This window comes from Triturus cristatus, chromosome 1_2 (assembly GCF_964204655.1).
Source record: "Triturus cristatus chromosome 1_2, aTriCri1.1, whole genome shotgun sequence".
In the NCBI taxonomy this organism is placed as follows: domain Eukaryota; kingdom Metazoa; phylum Chordata; class Amphibia; order Caudata; family Salamandridae; genus Triturus; species Triturus cristatus.
The window spans coordinates 1,003,547,243-1,003,566,105 of NC_140580.1; the positions used below are offsets into that span (position 1 = coordinate 1,003,547,243).

General features: G+C 43.6%; 1 protein-coding gene across 2 annotated transcripts in view; it reads left to right on the plus strand.

The window, feature by feature from the left end:
- Positions 1–18,284, plus strand: part of LOC146868581 (P2Y purinoceptor 4-like) — a 97,986-nt gene extending 79,702 nt beyond the window's left edge. For both annotated transcript variants that reach the window (XM_085615750.1, XM_085615760.1), the window contains one exon: positions 16,270–18,284. In XM_085615750.1, coding sequence (XP_085471876.1) covers positions 16,329–17,267 — 939 coding nt within the window. In that variant the 5' untranslated portion in view covers positions 16,270–16,328 and the 3' untranslated portion in view covers positions 17,268–18,284. The remainder of the gene's footprint in view (positions 1–16,269) is intronic.
- Positions 18,285–18,863: the final 579 nt, after the last annotated feature.

The following is an 18,863-nucleotide window of genomic DNA, read 5'->3' on the forward strand; positions in this document are numbered from 1 at the left end:
CAGGCTCCTTGAGCCCGTCGGAAGCGTCGGTCGGTCCCTCAAACTGATGTGGTATGACGAACTGCGTCATGATGCAGCGGTTAGACCGCTCTGCTGGATGTCCGTGGGAACCTGTATTTTCAAACAAGAACTAATAAAATACATTTTTACAGCAGAATAACTCAAATTAAATCTGTATTAAGTAATTTAAACATTAATTTAATTTATATATTTTAAAGCAACATTTTTTAAATATTACACCCTCACTTACATTTTTATCTTTATTAATATATAGTAAAATATGATTGAATGTATATGTTCAATTAATGTAAACAGTTTTCAATAAAACTTTAAATGTTCAACATATTCAAATTAAGTTTGTTAAACTTTAAAATATAGAATGATTTAATAATTATATATGCTCATCATAACAAATTTGTATATGTATACACATTTCTGTGTATTTATGTGTCTGTATACACAATGCCCGGGTGGGTAACTACGCTCCTCCAGCGTAGTTTATGTAGTTTTGCATACTCCACGTTCTGTTGTGAACGCGGAGTTTAGGCAAAACTACGACTTCGTGGCGGAGCGAAGTTAGCCGGCCCCTCCATCCTCCCAAATAATTATAAAGTAAGAAAAAAGGCACTTACCTGCTGTGGCTGCCTCCTCCTTGCCAAGGCCGCTCTCCTTCTCCATCCTTGCCGTCCTTCTTCTCTGATAACCCCTACATTGTACATCTTGCGAGTGCGCATGCCACGGCAGGTAAGTGCCTTTTTTATTACTTTATAATTATTTGGGAGGGGGGAGGGAGCGGAGCGGAGTTCCACAGAGTTTCTTTCCAACTCTATGGAACTCCGCATAGAGGTACTACACCTGCTCCACCCGGGTTTAGTATACACACATAAACATTTGCATTACAAAATAATGTAACTAATTTGTTATTAGCACTTATGGTGTGCTATATTATTTCCCACCCTCAATTATTTTTTACGGTAAGGTTGGGCTGGAGCACATTTGAGCCTGTTTTGACACTATTAGATCTGAAGTAACTTTAGAAGTGGAGTTTGTGAATAGCAATGGGTGTGGGTGTCTGTTTGCTTAGCAAAACTCAACCTTAAATTCCCCTAAACACCTCCCACTGAGTAGTAGATAGTCCCCATGTTCCCTCTATTCTCCCTTGTCCCTTCCACATTTGCTACTAACTAGTAAACTTACATGTGCAGAGATCTCTTAATAGAAATGATAGGTGTGGTGGGGGAGAGATCTCCACCCCTATGGTTTGTGAATTGCATTTTGTAGTAAGTAGCACTACTGTATGTTCTACATAATGGAGTTTGTGACCCAGGAATAGTACACGCTTGAGCTCAGGGAAGTAGTGCTTTGGCAGCCTGGACTGGGATGGTTGTATGTCAGAATATCATGCACAAAACTATTGTGCTACCAATATATTTTATTAAGCCTCTTCATTCAGGTAGCATACAATTTGGGTTATCCATTCCCAGTGTTGGTATTCTAGTGACCTGTGTTTTTGGAGTGTTCTTACAAGTTCTCAACATACTTGTGTCAAACCCAGTGAGTTTTCCAGTCTTTTATACAGAGACACTAAGAAACTAGGGGAAAGGGCAGACATATCATTATAGGCTTGATACGTTATCTTGCACCTGTGCATCATTGATGTGAACCGTAAACAAAGCCTATAGTAAGAGACTGGAGATGAGAGAGCTCCTGAAGTTAATCAAGAAAGCATGGACCAAGATGGACAGGATGAGAAACTCGAGATTTCGGAGATGTGGGACCCCCGGACCTCCTTTTACCTCATGATATGGGAACGTGTTAACAGAACGTCATACTGGCAACCTAAGTGCCCGGGCAGTGACGCCCAAGACTCCAGACTCCATGGTGTCAATGCTGGGTATCATGAATGAGTAGACCTCAACCAGAGCACAACAAACGCTGGCCGGATTGACTTTCTGATAGCTGATCGTGACCTAGCCAGACATTGGAGCCACACTCTACCGTCACCAATCAACAAGTGGATTAATGGTATGCATTACTGTACAGCGGCATAGTTATTGATTGTAAGTGGAGGGTTTGGGTGATGAAATATTTGAGAATATGGGCCCCATGGACCTTCTGTCCTGATCTTCGTTAATAATTTAAGGAAGGGATTTGGTTGCCTCACATCAGTAATATATTCATGTGTATACTCTGCATGGCATTAATGCTGACTGCAATCCACTGTCTCTTGATTTCACTGTTGTTTACACGAAAACAATAACACTGGTACTTAAAAAAGAGAGCATGGACCCTCCCTGCATGAAACTCCATTGGCCACGGTGCCCTTTGTTATTTGACCTACAATTTTATAACAAATAAGTATAAAATGATTTTTAGGATTTGTATCATGGCCCTAAAAAGTGCAAGGCCCTTCTTTGTTGTGTGAATACAAGAGCTGCTCTCTTTAAAGGATATAGCTATGACAGGCCATTGAGCTCATTGTATGTCATCGCCTGGTGCTGGAGCTCCAATCCTTCTTCCACCCCCTAGAATCAGTCTTCAGTGCTCACCCATTTCACAATCACAGAGCAACGTGTACAAGCAGAGTGACTAGGCTATCCAACCGAAGTACAACAGAGTCCGAGGCCCTGTAATGCAAGTGGTAAATAAAAAGATTGCCAACCATGAACCACTCACCGCTAAGGCCTCACAGTCCCCCCTCCCCCTGTATCCCACCACCCTTTTCTCTTTGTTCTACTTATGTTTTGGTTGTGTTTATGTTATGTTTTGGTTCGGTTATGTTTAGTTTTGGTATGTCAGGTTTTGGTATGTTATGTTTTGGTATTGTATGTTATGGTTATTGTTATGGTAGGTTATGTTAGGCTATGGTATAGTATGGAACGTTATTGGTTATTGCTGTTATGTTTTGGCTATGTTCTGTTACATTATGTTTAACCCCTTCAGTGCCCATGACGAGCTGGACTCGTCATGGGCTGCGGTGGCGCTGTGCCCATGACGAGTCCAGCTCGTCATGAACTCCGCCCGCTAATAAAAAGCGCGGCACTGGGCGGGGAAAGGGGCGGGCATGCAAGGGGTTAAAGCAATTTTTAAAGGCCACTCAATCCTCAAAGGTTTCTTGGAGCATGGCTTTCTCTCTCAATTTTTGTAAAATCAAGGTCTACATATTTCCGTATATTAGTATTTTCGCAGACCACACCTCCAAGATTTATTCTTTTTTAAACTTTCATTTACAGTGCTGTTATAAAAGCCCAACATTTGCATATTGCTACTAGGTCACTCGCTTCTTTTTGCAGCATACTTTATTTCTTAATTTACTGTTTTAAAATTCCATCCATTGTTAATCTTTATTTCGGCTCAAAGGCCATAAAAGCAGCATAAATTATCACAATACACAAATAAAATAGGCGAATTAAATCACAATTATAAAATTTTGCAGAACGTTCAAAGAGATCAGAACTCAATATTGAACTATAAAAAATTCCTGCGTTTTAGCCACATAGCATTTAAAAACCGGGAAACTGTGAATACTATTGGGGGTTGGGTATCATATTTCAGGACTCTCATTGCATGCTCACACTCTCTAAAACCAAGATTTATGCAGATGGGCTTAACCCAACGTTTTCTTTGAATATGGTAGATAGGACAAAAAAAGAAAACGTGTTTTTCGTCCTCCAGACTGGAGCCACAAGCCGGACAGGCGGTGCTATTGTTTAAGGCCCACCTGGAGGTAAACGATCTAAGTGGCAAGCATCCCAATCTCAGTTGGCAGTAAAGCTTCCTAGCAACCGGGGGACTGACCAGATCTAGGAATTCCTCTCTCCTATAATTGTCTTTAATTTGTAGGAACTCGGTCGTCAACCTCCCGGACTCAGCACGTTCATGTAAGCACATGAGATGATGGTTTCTGGCCTGTTCAGCCAATTTTGCTTTTGGTAGGGCCTGGCACGAAGTCTCTGGGGAAGTCCATAGTTCAGGTAGACCAATCTTAATGCAGGCATCCTTAACAAAACTCAACCAGGGAATGTTCTTTTGCTTTAATAGGGGCCAAACTCCCAAAAATTCCTCCCGATAAGGACCCAGCTCTGCATTAGACCAAAGTCTCTTCCAATATACTAGTGGGCGCAGCATTACCACTTGGTCCATAGGTATCAGGCCGAGATCCAGCCTGATAGGGATCAACGGGGAGCTAGACGGTAAGCCCAACAAACTCCTCACGAAAGAATATTCAGTCCTACTTAGACTGTTTGTTCTTGAATGACCCCACAATTCTGCTCCATAAATGGATGCAGCTCTCACTTGGGTCCTATAGATTTCAATCGCTGGTCCCACTGGTTTGGAGACCGAGCCTCTGAATACTTGTGAGATTCCACCAGTGGTTTGGGCAAGTTTCAACACAGAGTTGGCAATTTGTCCCCCCATCCAAAGTTTTCTTGCAGGATAATCCCTAGATAACTGAACGTTGTCACCCGCTCGAGGTATACGCCGTTCAGAACTGGGTTTGGCCGTGTATGCTTGGGGGGGTTGAGGATCATAAATTTAGTTTTAGCTAAATTGATCTCTAAGCCCCTTTCAGCGCAGAAATCCACAAAGCCATCCAAGATGCGCTGGATGCCAGTTGACGTTCGGGACAACAACAGAGTATCGTCAGCGAACATCAACGCTGGCACCAGGCCCGTGGCGAGTCTTGGCGCATCTGTGTCCCTGATACCCTCCAGATGTTTAATGAGCCCATTAATGTAGAGACAGAATAGCGTGGGTGCCAACACGCATCCTTGTCGGACTCCGCGGTTTACGGGGAAGCGGGAGGACAGATCGCCATGTTTTCCACATCTGACCTGGGCGAAATTTTTCCTGTGGAGTCTGCTCACAATATCCAGAAGATACACAGGGACATTTAGAGCCTGAAGCACCTTCCACAGTTTTTCTCGCGGTACCAGGTCAAATGCCGACCTCAGATCAACAAAAATGAGGTAGAGGCTGCCACCCTCTAGATACATGGTCTTCCAGTGAATGATCTGAAGTCGAAAGATCTGGTCAACAGTGGAAATGCCCTCTCTGAAACCCGCTTGCAAAAGGCTTAGGATGTTGTTTTCCGACTCCCAGGACTGTAATCTGTCCAGAATTATACGGCCGAACAGCTTTTGTGTGATGTCAATTAAGCTGATAGGCCTATAATTTGAAGGTTGTAAAGGACAGCCTTTCTTGAATATCTGAACGATTTCTGCACCAAGCCAAGACTCTGGAAGTTCCACACCCATCAAAATAGAGTTAAATAGAGCACAAAGGTACGGGACCCAGATCTTTGGTTCCGAGCGATAGAGGTCACCAGGGATTTTGTCCAATCCCGGCGCTTTGTTGGGTATCAGCAGGCGTATGGCCGATTCCACCTCCTTAGGTGTTATTACCAAAATGGCATCTGCTTGAGAAGCAAGTCTGGTAGGGGAAGTGGATTTAGGTAATATATTGTCATTTGGGTCGGAATAGAGGCCCCCATAATGAACTTCCCATACCGCTGCGGATATATTTGGGAATGATGTGGTACCAGGTGCTTTCCTACCCGTACTAACAATGGTCCAAAAACCCTTAAAGTCTTTGGCCTGCAAGGTTGACCTCAGCTCCTCCCATGTCTCGGCCTCCCATGCCTTTCTAGCCCTTTCTAAAGTTTGTTTATGCCTTGCCCTCAAAGATTTTGTTCTGCCTTTGTCCAAGGCTTTGATTGCAAAGAGCAGATCGCTCTTTGATTTCCTGCACTCGGCAGAATACCACGGATGCCTTTTGGGCAGATGGGGCCTCGCATTCCCCTGCGAACAGAACACCTTCGAGAGTTTTGCCACTAGCTGTAGGTGAATACCTGTAGGTCCAATCACCTGTTCTGTGTTAATTCGATTTGAACCAACCTCAGACATTTCAAGAAGGTGGGGTAGGGCGAGGCGATAGATCTCTGCCATTTTGTTTGTACTTGCAACAATACGGGGCCATCTAACCCTTCGTCCATTGTTGCGCAAGATTAAAGGTTGCGCGGATGTAGGTGATATGGTGTTTTGACTAGTGCTACTGATGCCCCAGCTACCTGGTTTGAATGTGGCAACCAAAGCATTGTGGTCGCTGTCAACGCGTTCAATCACATTAAAATTGAGCACCATGTCCCACGATCGTGTTTGAATGAGAATGTAATCGAGTATAGAGGTTTGTCCAATTCTATTAAAGGTGGCTCGACCAGGTCTATCAGAGTCAAATCTCCCATTACATGCCCTCAGAGATAATGAGAGAGTAAGAGCCGAGATCTGAAGAACCAAAGGGGTCCAGGCTTTGACCATGGGGAGCATCGGATCGGGGATGTTCCGGTGTTCGTTTTCGGCAGATGGATCATCTAGGACCGACACACTAAGTGGTTCATATTGGCAGTTAAAATCGCCGCCCACAATTATAGAGTATCCGGGATCCAAAGACAGGATAAATTTGTTTATCTGCTCTATAACCGTGGATTCCCGACCACCCCGGGAGGGTCTAGAGTAAACATTTTGGATAGCCAAATAGATGTTCTTAGGCAGCTCAAGCAACACACATAGAATGTCATCAAGGTTGGTGTTGAGTTGTCTTGCCGTAGCGCCCAGGTGGAGACCCACCCAGGTAGTGAGGCCTCCGGAAGGTCTGCCCTTACCACCAGTTACTGCTAGTGTGCTAAAAGATGCAAAGCCTGCTCTTTGAAAATTTTCTAAGGCCCATGTCTCTTGCATTAGGCAGATATCAAAATTGTCTATAAAAGAGCCCCAATCTTCGCACATCAATTTATTCTTGAGGCCTGCCACATTCCAAGAGAGCAAGCAGAAACTCAACCTTAATTTGGTTGTTTTGGGAGGCTGGTCAACAACGGGACTTATGTTTAGTGGTAAGTTAGTTAACCTACTCGGGGTTTCCTGCCCAATCCCATTTGACAAGTCTACCAATTCTATCCGCCCCCCCGAGACTGAATTGGGCTTCAGAGCACTACAGTTTGGACGTCAGTCCACCTGATCGAGGGTACTAAATCTATTAGTGTGCTGGAAGACTTCTAGCGGAGGTGGGCCGGATCGGTCAAAGAACTGAATCCCATTAGTGAAGCAAGGAGGGGGTAGTCCAACCCTACCAATTCTCCTTCTGTCTACCCTCCCCCTGTAAGAGGCATCAATACCACAGTTCTGGGGTCCCGGGTAGAAATAGGTGAGTGGAAGGGCTCTGATTGCTGTGTGGGAGCTAAAATAGGGACCCGACTGAAATGTGCAGATATACCTAGCAGTGTTTGGGTTCCTGAAGTTTATTACTACGCAATCGCCCGGGATATCCTTAGGTCTGCTGCCTACCCAATTTATCCTCCTTACGAATAATAACTCGCTTGTACACTGGTTCGGGAGCGGTTTGTTACAATTTAGCCAGTGCATGCATTTGTTCTTTAAATCAAAGAGGGACTCCCTTGATCCATGGCTCAGGGAGGGGACACCGGCAAGGACCACCGCGTACGAGGCAGATTCAGGAGGAAGGTTCAAGCAGGGTAAATTCGAGTCGGGGAAGGGCCCTGTCTGGATGCGTGGGGTATGATCAGTGCCGCTTTGCTCATTTAGCGGGATGCTAGTAGCAAGGGGCAACCCGCTCCTTAGATTCTCTGCGACAGATGCTGGGGGAAGAACACACGGGGCTATATGGAACTCATTAGCCAGAGCCGGGACTTGGCTCGACGGAATGGGATGTTCTATTGTATCTGCCACTGCATTAGATGAATTAAGAGCGGAATAAGCAGTCTCAGCAGCATTTTCTTTAATTCCCCCTCCATCCTCTGACCCCATGGCCCTAGACAATAGAGACAGCATTGATTCCAGATTTGAGAGTCTGTTTTCCAGAGAATCAAGTCTATTGCAGATAGGGCGACAGGTCGCAGTTAATAACTGTTCCATTCTTAGCCAGTAGTCGTTGTTCAGTGCAGAACCTTTCAAGGCCTCAGGACCTCCAGCCGGCGAGTCAGCATTAAGCACAGGCTCGAGAGTACCCGTGTTTTGCCGTTTCTGGGTTTTTGGTCTTTTGTTAGGCAGCACTGTGTCACCCCGCTTGCGTTTCGCCACCTTTTCTGGCGGCTTGGCAGAGGTAGCATCAGAACGTAGAGGTTGGCCGGATCTAGTTGTTCCTTCATTGGTCGTAGATATACGAGCATCAGATCCATAGGAGGCGCTTTGTTCGGACACAGACCAAACATTACTTGTTGCCGTTACAGCTACATTTTCATGTTCACTCAGCAGTGGTACGCTAATAACGGGAGCTGGAGCAGACAAGTTTATAGCTACTGGTGACTTTACAAAAGCGATACTACCCAATGAGGAACGTTTGTTAAGCTCAAGATCAAGAGAGAGTCTTTTCTCGGTGAGTTCAATTTCTTTCTGTAGGACAGACGCAGCTCTCGTGATGAAACTGTCCAGAGTCCCAACTACTCCTCCCCCACTAAGGGACTTGCGACCCTTCTTCACACCAGCGGAGGCCATTGAATGGTATGTGGGTAGGTCAAATGCACACCACCGTGCCGGTAATAAATCACGTTAGCGACTAGACACAGCGACTCCAGAGTTAAAGCAACTCACCGGCAACTTTTGCTCTTACCCCGTGACACGCAGCTCACATAGGGAACCAAGGGGGGTGCCCCGTCCCGGCCTCTGTCGGTCTCTGACGGGCACAGACGGGCCCGCCCTTGTCCCGGGCTTCGCCCGCGCTGCGTTCCGCGCTGCGGAAATGCGTGGGCGGAAGTATGAGGGTGCGCAGGGGGCGGGGTTTCGAGGAAGAGGCAGGCAGCGGGAAGGTGGAGGGCTGCTGGGCCTCGCAGTCCTCAGTCCAGGTATCCAGGTATCCTTATACACCAACTCCGGGCTTACGAGCGGCACCCGCGAAGCGGGGGCCGCGAGGATTGAAGTAGTCACCAGGGGCGAGGTTTCGAGGAAGAGGCAGGCAGCGGGAAGGTGGAGGGCTGCTGGGCCTCGCAGTCCTCAGTCCAGGTATCCAGGTATACTTATACACCAAATCCGGGCTTACGAGCGGCATTCCAATCATAGAACGATTTTTGATGTACTTTATAAAAACAAAATTACAAGATGGCACCCCATACTTGTGTTCGGATGCATGGACAGCTACCATGGAATGGTTTGCTACACTTCATCAAAACAAAGATTCCATGGGTGGCTATGTCTGAATGGTTTTGGCCATAAACTATGCTAAAACAAGCAGTAGCAAAGCCAATAGCTAAGTGAGCACTCACATTTGAAAGACAGAATGAAGTGCTTTTTCAATGTCTGTGTTAATGAAACTAGGCTGCTGCTCTCTTGGGGGTCTAAGCATTTACATAGAATGTCCTTGACCCCTTCCTTTGGCACGTCCCTTTTTTCTTTAATTGCGTCACACACTGGAATTCCCACACCTTCAGACTCACTCACATCTCATTCTCATGGGACCCTGCTGTTTCACCATACGAGCAGCTCCATCGAGTCAAGATGCGGGGGGAGGCCCCCACTATGAGCACAGTGACTCAAGGAAAGGGTCCTTCAATGGGCACGTGGCCCAGTCTTCATAACTGTGGGTAATTCCCCCATTTATTGCTTTTGTACAAGCAAAATAACCAGCCCTAAACAATCAACCTGCTCTTATTTGAAACTGGAAAACAAGTGCTGAAATATGCTGGGGCTAATTAGCACGGGCCAACAGTGCTTAATTTGTAAAATATTAAGTGCCAGGGCTCTGACCAGGAGGCCACTGCAGCTTGCACCACCCATCGCCCCTGTCATCGCTGCCAAAACAACTAGGAACCATCTCTCTCACATGTAAATGCGACAGTTCAGATTATTCCAGGTCCCCAAAGCGAAAGGAATGGCTGGGGAGGCAGGTAATAGCAATTCTTTTAATGTATATTGTTTTCCTAAACAACTGTTATGCTGCTCATCTCTAAATTACATGAGCAGCGCCACCTTGTGGCAGACTGCCATAAGTGTGATGTTGACAATTAGGTGCCGGTACCGAGCACCAGAAACCAATTAAGTGCCGGTGCTCAGCACCGGAAAGAACCGGCTCAAAACCTCCTTTGCAGTCATAACATGGGTACAAACTGCAATGTCATTATATATGCATGTGATCAGGTGATATACAATGTACGTTGCTTATGGAAACAACACTTCTGTGTCCATCAGCCTGCCACTGGAAGGGAAGGAATGTTGTAGGCAATACATAAGCCTACATTTAAAAAAGAATATAAGGATCTATAAATTTATAACATATATATTAATAATATCCTCCATGCAAAAAAACACAAAAAACAAATGTGGCTTGCTTTCAGAAACTACACGCTGATGTTATCCATCATATTTGGAATTAAACTAGACAAATAATATCCATGATGACGTCTCTAATAAGATGCACATATTTCTGAGTGACAACATTTAAATCAAAGGGGAAGTACGTTTGGATAGAGCACGAAAAAAGGGCAGTATCTGAAGAAGTCGAATAAAGGTTCTGCCTTCAGTGTGATAATGCTCTCCTACTAACGCTCTCTGAAGTGAGAAGTGGCTTGGGAAAAGCCTTATGTGTGTCTCAAACTGGAATCCTTTTAGATGTGCTAGCACCTGGGGCAGATGCACTGATATCTGACACAATTCAGAGTAGCATCCTATGCTCCTGGGCTGCACTGCGTGAGAGGGAGAGAGCCCGACAGCACCAGAACTACTTTTCCATTTAGTATCAGAATTCTTGGCTTGTTGACAGCAGGTACCATTTGGAAGGGTGGAGCCTCCATCATGCTTTCACATGGCCTCTAAGTGTCATTATATGGGTAAAGAATATGGGCATTACCTCGAGTATGGTGGATGGGATACTCCCACAAAATGTGATGGATATTCTGGCATTACTAGTGCCATGGGGTATTATGCACTTGCAGTGTGGCGGACGGGACATCTGCTATGGTTGTGATAAAGTATACCAGCTGCCAAGCTCTAACTAAGGACCTAAAAATGAATATTGAGTTGGGTCAGTGGCAGTCATACATTGTTTTATGAGAAGAGGTGCACTAGATACCTAGCAGTCTACCTCTTCATTTCCACTCTGTGGCTCTGTGACTGGGCCATCATTTTAGTTTTGTGCTCTTGTTTCCATTGTCCGGCAGCACTCTGTAAAGTACCTGAGTGCAGGCAGTGGCTATGAGTTCTCTCCCATTTTTAAAACAGAGACACCTGCTTCAGAAGTCTGTCTCAACCATTGAGCTTCCTGGTCTATAGCAACAGGGCACATACATATGTTGAACATATACCCTGGACATTTCTATTCCCTCTACACAATTTTCTTGTTAGTCCCCATTTCCAGGGAACCACGTTCATGGAAAAGTGAACAAGCCACAGCTCTCTCTATCCTGTACACAAAATTTAGATCTAGCACCAGAGGAAATGTCTACGTTTCTGGCCATATTTTATTTTCATTTTCCTTGATTATCCTAGCAATGTGGTTGATGTGAAGAAAGAGGGAGAGTAAAGAACAGGAACAATCTGTACCTTTGTGCTGTGATAGGTTTCACTAACTCCGTATAGGAGATGCAAACAAATAGTAATGCCCGCCCCCCATTAGTCTTCATTTTAGTCCCTAGTCTGAGCTCCCAGTATTACATGGGTAAATTGTGAATTTAAAACCAACCAGAATGGTCTTTCAGATCCCCACCCCACATCCACTCCTGAAAAGTGCAATCAGCCTGCAAAATTCTTCAAATATTACAGGGGCTGGATATGGGTAAAATACAATTCCCTTTGTTTTGTTGAAGGGTAGCAGACAAATATCAGCAGAAACAGCAAGAACATCTCTCCCGCTTGAATGCAACTAGGATTCTAGGAAAACATACACTGGCAAGAGATCCAGAAACAGTGGGTCCAGCTAGAACTCCCAACTGGAGGAGCTAAAAACAGAAACCATCAGGGTTAGGGTTGACAGGCCAGGAGGAACGTGACTGCTTCCAGGCCCCAGCTGCAGTGGAAGGAAGCAAAACCAAAGGAAATGATGGACGGAGTGTTGAACATTGCAAGCACTCACACCCAGTCAACTGATCTGGGTTTAATCCACCACCGTTCTTTAGCCCACTCTGCCACCCCAGTTCAGACATAGCCATATGCAAATTAGTCTGACCTTGTGCCTCATGGGAACAGTCCAGCCCGAACTGCCAAGCCATGTCTTCCCTGGACCGGAAATAAGCTTCCTAGGACCGGTTTCTTGCATTTCAGCCGTCTTCAGCCAGGCTTGCTTGAATCCAGTGGCAAAGTGAGCAAGGGACTAACGTCTGAGCATACCCTGCCAACTTATGGCGAACAAAGCAAAACCAAAGGAAATGATGGACGGAGTGTTGAACATTGCAAGCACTCACCCCCAGTCAACTGATCTGGGTTTAATCCACCACCGTTCTTTAGCCCACTCTGCCACCCCAGTTCAGACATGGCCATATGCAAATCAGTCTGACCCTGTGCCTCATGGGAACAGTCCAGCCCGAACTGCCAAGCCATGGTGCCATTAGATTGGTCGTGTCCCCTACTAGAGGAGCTGATGCAGGGATATTTGATGATGGTCCAACCACTTATTCTACTTTTAAGATAACTCTTCCACAAAAAAAGACTTTAGTGCAGAGAGGGGATATTTTACCCTCTCTCAGATCCCTCAGTTATTTCTAGGTCTCAGCTGCAGAAACCTTTAGCTTTTCATCTGTTGGAGAACTATTGTTTGGAATAAATTACATCTACATAGAGTGGAGTGGAGTTTCGGTCACCTCATTATTGGTTGTCTTTGCTGTTTATGTCACATCTCTGCTCTTGAGTCAATGGATTTCCTCTCTGCGTTATTGAGGACGCCATATTATTTTTTTTTTTACTATTTCAAAAAGTTAATCAGGTGTGGGGATACACACAAAATTCAAAGATGGCTTCCGTGGATGCTTTAAAAAGGATTTCTACAAATTAAATAAAAGGCCTTCAAAGATGACCACCATTGATGTGGGGCTTCTTCAGCATTTAATTTTGAATGCATTTTATTTTATTTTTACACAACCTGTTTAAGGATGGCTTCCACAGATGTGCTCACATTAGCAGCAGCCATTTAGCATAAAACAAAAAAGTATTGGTAAATCCAACAGATATGTTCACGCACAATTGGCTTTGCCAATGCTTGCTATTCTTAAGGGGGGGAAATATCTGAGTGTTGTAAGTGTAGGCAAGGCAATGGAAACAGCAGTAAATAAAGTCAGCCTGAAAGTCCTTGCAAGCATTCTTTGCAACTCCTAGTACTAAAATCTACTGGATGCATCACTGAATATTTCCTGCCCCCAGAAATAATATTAGCAAAATCTCCACCCCTCGCTTACTAATTGAGCCAATGGCTAGTTATAAAGCATAACAACTTTACAATTGCTAGCATTGAGCATTTTTATTCGCACATCCCCTTAAAGGTTAGTAGTAGAGAAACTGTATATGGCAGAGTGCTACATCAGGCCCCACCTTTGCTACTTATAGAGTGTAAGTAGAGTGTGGTGGAATACCACACTAATTGAAACTAGAAGGTAGCCTGGAGTACACCAAATGGGTTAGAGTCCAAAATAATGTTAAGAGTATGTGATTAACAGTCCTCAAATAATAAAGTGGGTCAAGATTTATTTTTATTACAGTTCTCAAGAAATCTTGTTTCAAATTGCACTAATGTCCATAGCTGATGTAGACACATTTATCGTAAAGTTCATGTGTAGATAAAATCACCAATAGAATACTGCAACCAGATGTAGATACAGTTGAAGACTTCTTTAGGTCTAATACAGCCGTCATCTGATAGACTTTTTCAAGGCTTCTGTATGTCGAAAGCAACTTAACAAGTGAAGTAGTTATTGTAAAATGGTCACTTGCAAACTGTGTACCTCTGATGAGGTGAAGTGACAGGCAGGCAGATGTTGTGGGCAATTTAAACCACGATTTCTTGAGGACCAGAATAAAAAGAAAACTTGGCCCATTTTATCTTTTGTGAATTGTTGATCACATACTTATACAATTATTTTGGACTCCAACCCTATCCATTTATAGTTCCTTCCGTCCTCTCTTTCTTTTCTATCCATCCATCTATTAATCCATCCATTTTTCAGTGTTTTCCCTCCTCCTTTCCCTCCATTGATCCACAGTCATACATCTTTTTTTGTTATTATCCATCTATCTATCCAATCATCTCTACATCGTTCTCTCCCTCCATCTGTCCTACCAACCAATTTGCTATGCTTCTCTATATCATTCCATTATTCTCTCATTTGTTTCCATTTGACTGTCTCTTCGTCTATCCTTCCACCAGTTATCCTTCTCTCCATCCACCCATCATCCACCCACACATTTCTCCATACATAATTCTATTTTTCCATGCACCCTCCATCCATCACTCCAACCTGATCTCCACCCACCCACCCATCTATCTGCCATCATTCTATCTAACCAAAGACCCATCCATCCATCTTTCCATCCCCTTCTTTTGTGCTCTCCTTTCATTGGTTCCCCCATCCTGCACTCCACAGATTCATCATATTTTTTTCCTGCAGTTGAAAGCATGAACGTCTATTTGGGGACTTCACTCTCTAAGGAACAGTAAACCTAAATTTAAATGCTATAAATTAACCAGCTTTCCTCTTTAACCACTTCCCAGGCTGCTAAATCAGGGTTTTCATGACACCCCTCATTCTTTGGACTATGTATTAATCTATTCTAAAGCCATTGCGTTTCTTTGCTTCCTCCCGATTCCTACATCTCCAACTGGATGTCTTGTTCCGCTCAGCAAGATACAGGTAGAATGGAGGTTTTGTGTTTGGTTTTACAATGCCTGATTTTTGTAGGGTTTGGCATGTACTTTTTGCTTCCATGTTCTCTTCAGGTACCTCAGAGGACTTGTATCTAGCTATGGCCACCAATTGTTTGCCAGTTTAAAACAGCCTCTTTTTCCACCTGAGATAAATCTAAATGTGTCTTTGTGTACAGGCCTTTGATGGCTGATTTGAGTTTGGAAAGCAACAGCAGTGCTTAATTTGTAAAAGAAAGAGTGCCGGTGCTGAGGCTCTACTCGGAAGCCTGCAGCCGATTTAATTAAATGTCAGTGCAACGAATATCAAGGCTGGTTGTCTTAAATCCAGCTCATGCCTCTTTGATCCATTTCTAGACACTCCCTGTCTCTTTACCCAACTTTTGTAGGTTCCCGCTTTCTCCCTTTGTGATGGTTTTGCAGTCTTTCTCTTCCTCCGTCTTTCCAATCTGTATGTTTTTCTCTCCTGCCCAAAAAAAAGAGCGGGTGCCCCCCACCAGCAGCCACCTGCTCAGATTAAGCACTGGGCAACATAAAATCTTTCAATTTCTAGAATTTATGCTAAATGTTCAGGAGAATCTTCCAGCAGGATTCCATTCATCAAACTATCACATTAAGGGGGGAGGGTTCTGGCTGATCCTCTCCAGATGTAGCACTTCCTGCACAAATTGCCGAATTTTCTGTTACCACCAACTCTCAGTGCAAAACAAGTTAACTCAAACTCACAGTGCAAGACAGGCCGCAAACCTGTGCTCCTCAAAAGAAGCATGTTGCTTCTAAAAAGGTTTTTCATTTGGGAATTCATTGAAGGGTGTGGGGTTCGGAGTAGACAGTCGTTCTTCAGAACAATGCCTGCTCTTTCTGGGGTCACCCGGCAACCTTTGCAACTCAGTTACCTCCTCCTTTGAGGTGTTGGTAAATTATAAATGGCTTGCAACCGCAACTGTATCAATGGATTGCAACTGCAGCTGCAGACCATTGATACATACCACTGCTACTGGCAATTAGAAGGCGACACCCCTTTCACGGTTAATTGGAATCCGAATGGATCGCAAAGCCCATTTCACGGGTCAGAAAGGCTTTTCTAATGCGCACAACAGGTTTAGAATATTGCACATAATAGTAATATGTTTGCAAACCCAGTGACAACACAAATCACATGGTTTGTGAACGCAATAGTGTTTAATGCATTGGATCCCTGAATTCTGAGACATTGCTTCAACCCAAAAAATATTTTAAGCACAACAGGGGAATATGCTTTCAATAATAAAAAGGAACAAGGAGGGTTTTAAATAATTGATGATAGGGGAGAAGAAAAAAACCTATGTGCTAACTGCTTAGAAAATTGTGTTGGACAGTTCATATCTATAAATGTTACAGAGAGCCACATATAATCTCTTTCATTTATGTCTTTACTCATAGGTGACCATTTACCCCAATATACCTCCGACCTGAAAAGCAATTATCAGTTCACCTGAACCATGAACAGCACATCCTCAGGGAATGATACACAATGTCATTCCCAGGTACTGCACCCTTTCATCCCTACGCTGTTGACCATCATCTTCGTATTTGGCTTCATCCTAAACACTGCCAGCCTTTGGATATTTTGGTTCCATATCAAGAAGTGGAGCTCAGGCATGGTGCTCCAGTTCAACCTAGCATTGACCGACGCCATCATCACCCTGGCAGCCCCAATGATGATCACCTACTTCTTTCTTGACAACCACTGGCCCTTTGGTAACTTCCTTTGTCAACTCAATGTCTTCTTCTTGAGCACGCACCTATACGGCAGCATCTATTTCCTGGCACTGATCAGCATCCACAGGTATGTGGCCATAGTCCACCATCACAAGAAATCATGTTTTAAGAGGAAATCCTTCATTATAAATATATGCCTGGCTGCTTGGCTTATCCTTTTCTTTCAAGGATTTGTTTTCTTCTTCTCTCTGAAGACTACAGTTGTGGACAACACAATAAAGTGTTTAAACATCCACCAAGGTGAAATGGTCCATCTTTTCTTTTATTGGAACATGCTATTCTTGTTTCCCAGCTTCCTCCTGCCATTCACCACATCTTTGACCTGCTATGCCCGATTGGGAGTTTTTGTTTCCAAGATGACAAGCAGCAGTTTAAGGGGCCAGGTGATGAGAACCAGGTCTTTACAGATCATCACTGTCTCTCTGGTGATCTTTGTCATCTGTTTCCTACCGATGCACATCAGCAGGACATTAGGAGTGATTATCAAATATTTCTCTATGGGCTGCAATCTGCTACACAAAGTGGAAACAGCGTATTACATATCATGGGTCTTCACTGCGGCCAATTGCTGTCTGGATCCCCTGCTCTATATATTTTCTACAGAGATATTTTACCAGTCCTTCACCAAATTTCCAAGTTATATCACATGGGCTAAGTAGGTTGCTCAGTTTTTGCCTAAGTCTGTGTGTGTCTAAAGAAGAAACAAGTACCTGAAACCCCACCGGATTGTGAGCCACAGTTATCTAAGGGTCCTAAACAATTATCCTTGGCTTCCCTTTCCAGCACTTCCATAGCCAGATCCAGTGATTAGGTTTGTGTGCATGAATATTTCATAGAAGCTATCCAAGGATTTAACATTCTAAAGATAATGTATTATTTCCCCTACATAATTGTGAGTTTCCTTCTAAATGAACTGAGCTCTTGAACCAAATAAGGATTACACTTACATCCAGGTCTTCAGCAATATCTCTGGGTGCCATCTTAGACTCAAAACTACATCTGAGACCAACATCAAGGTGATAGCAAATTACCATCTCTGAATTAGATGTAACATTAAACATTTCCTTCCCAAATGAGACTTGACATCCCCTTAACACCTGACTTGCTCGTTTGGAAGCCGTCCGGCACTCATCTAATTTCAAAAGTTAGGAAATTAGACCAAAATGACTTTAGCTCAGGAAATACTAGAATGGCTACCTGCACATTCAAGACTGACTGCCTTCCCTAGAAGGAAATACACATGAATACCCCAAAATACTGGGCAAATGAACTGATCCTACCTGGAGTAATCTAAAACCTGATCGTGGAGCCTTGACTATCTTGATCTTCACAACCACAAAATGTCCCTTCTTGAGCAAAGAACAACACTTATTGACCTCCTTTCGAAATAGGAGACAAATGGCCTTCTACTTCTCACTATTCAAAGTCTGCTTAAATAAAAGCACCTGCTTGCTTGCAGAATGTACAGGTGAGACTGCCTTCATTTAACATTTTCTGCAAGCAAGACTGGTTCAACACAGGTTTATAACGTCTGAAATCTTCCTATCACTTGCCTGTATACATTAATCTTGTTATTACCAATATGTTATGTTTCTGTTTAACCTGTCTCTTGAAATGATTTGACATTCCTGTTCAGTGTCAAAACAAAAGAAAAATAAATAAAAAAATAAAACATATGAAGACTTGATCTTTTAAGAATCTATATGTTGTTTTGCAGATTTGAAAGACTTTGCTAACTGTCTCTTTCTATGCAAAATTCACATTTACCCATACTTGGTCCACGTTTGCAGTCCAAATCAATCTCATTGAACTTCTGAAGCTGCTTCTCTGAATGATAAGATATACAATATAATGATCCACTCTGAGAGAAGAGAAAGCCTATCCTCCACAAGCCAATGAGAACCATATACTAATTATTATCGGTATAGTTTTACAATACAGTTTTATTAATCTTGCAGTAATTCAATTTATCACATTTTTAGTAGGAAAACTCAGTTGTAGGCGCCCCACAAACAGCGCAGTGCAATGTGACATATGTGAATAAAATGCACAAGAGCTTATTTACGATATATGCGGTCTATGAACTGATGTTTGTGGAAAAGTACAAATGCAAGACTCACATTTGGAGTTCATTCGAGAAAAAGAGAGTGAACAACATCAGTCCTCAAGTAGACGTCGATGTTTCGACCCCACTTATAATTTATAACAGGGTGATCATAAGGACCTAGATGGTAGCATTCTACAATGAAACAGAT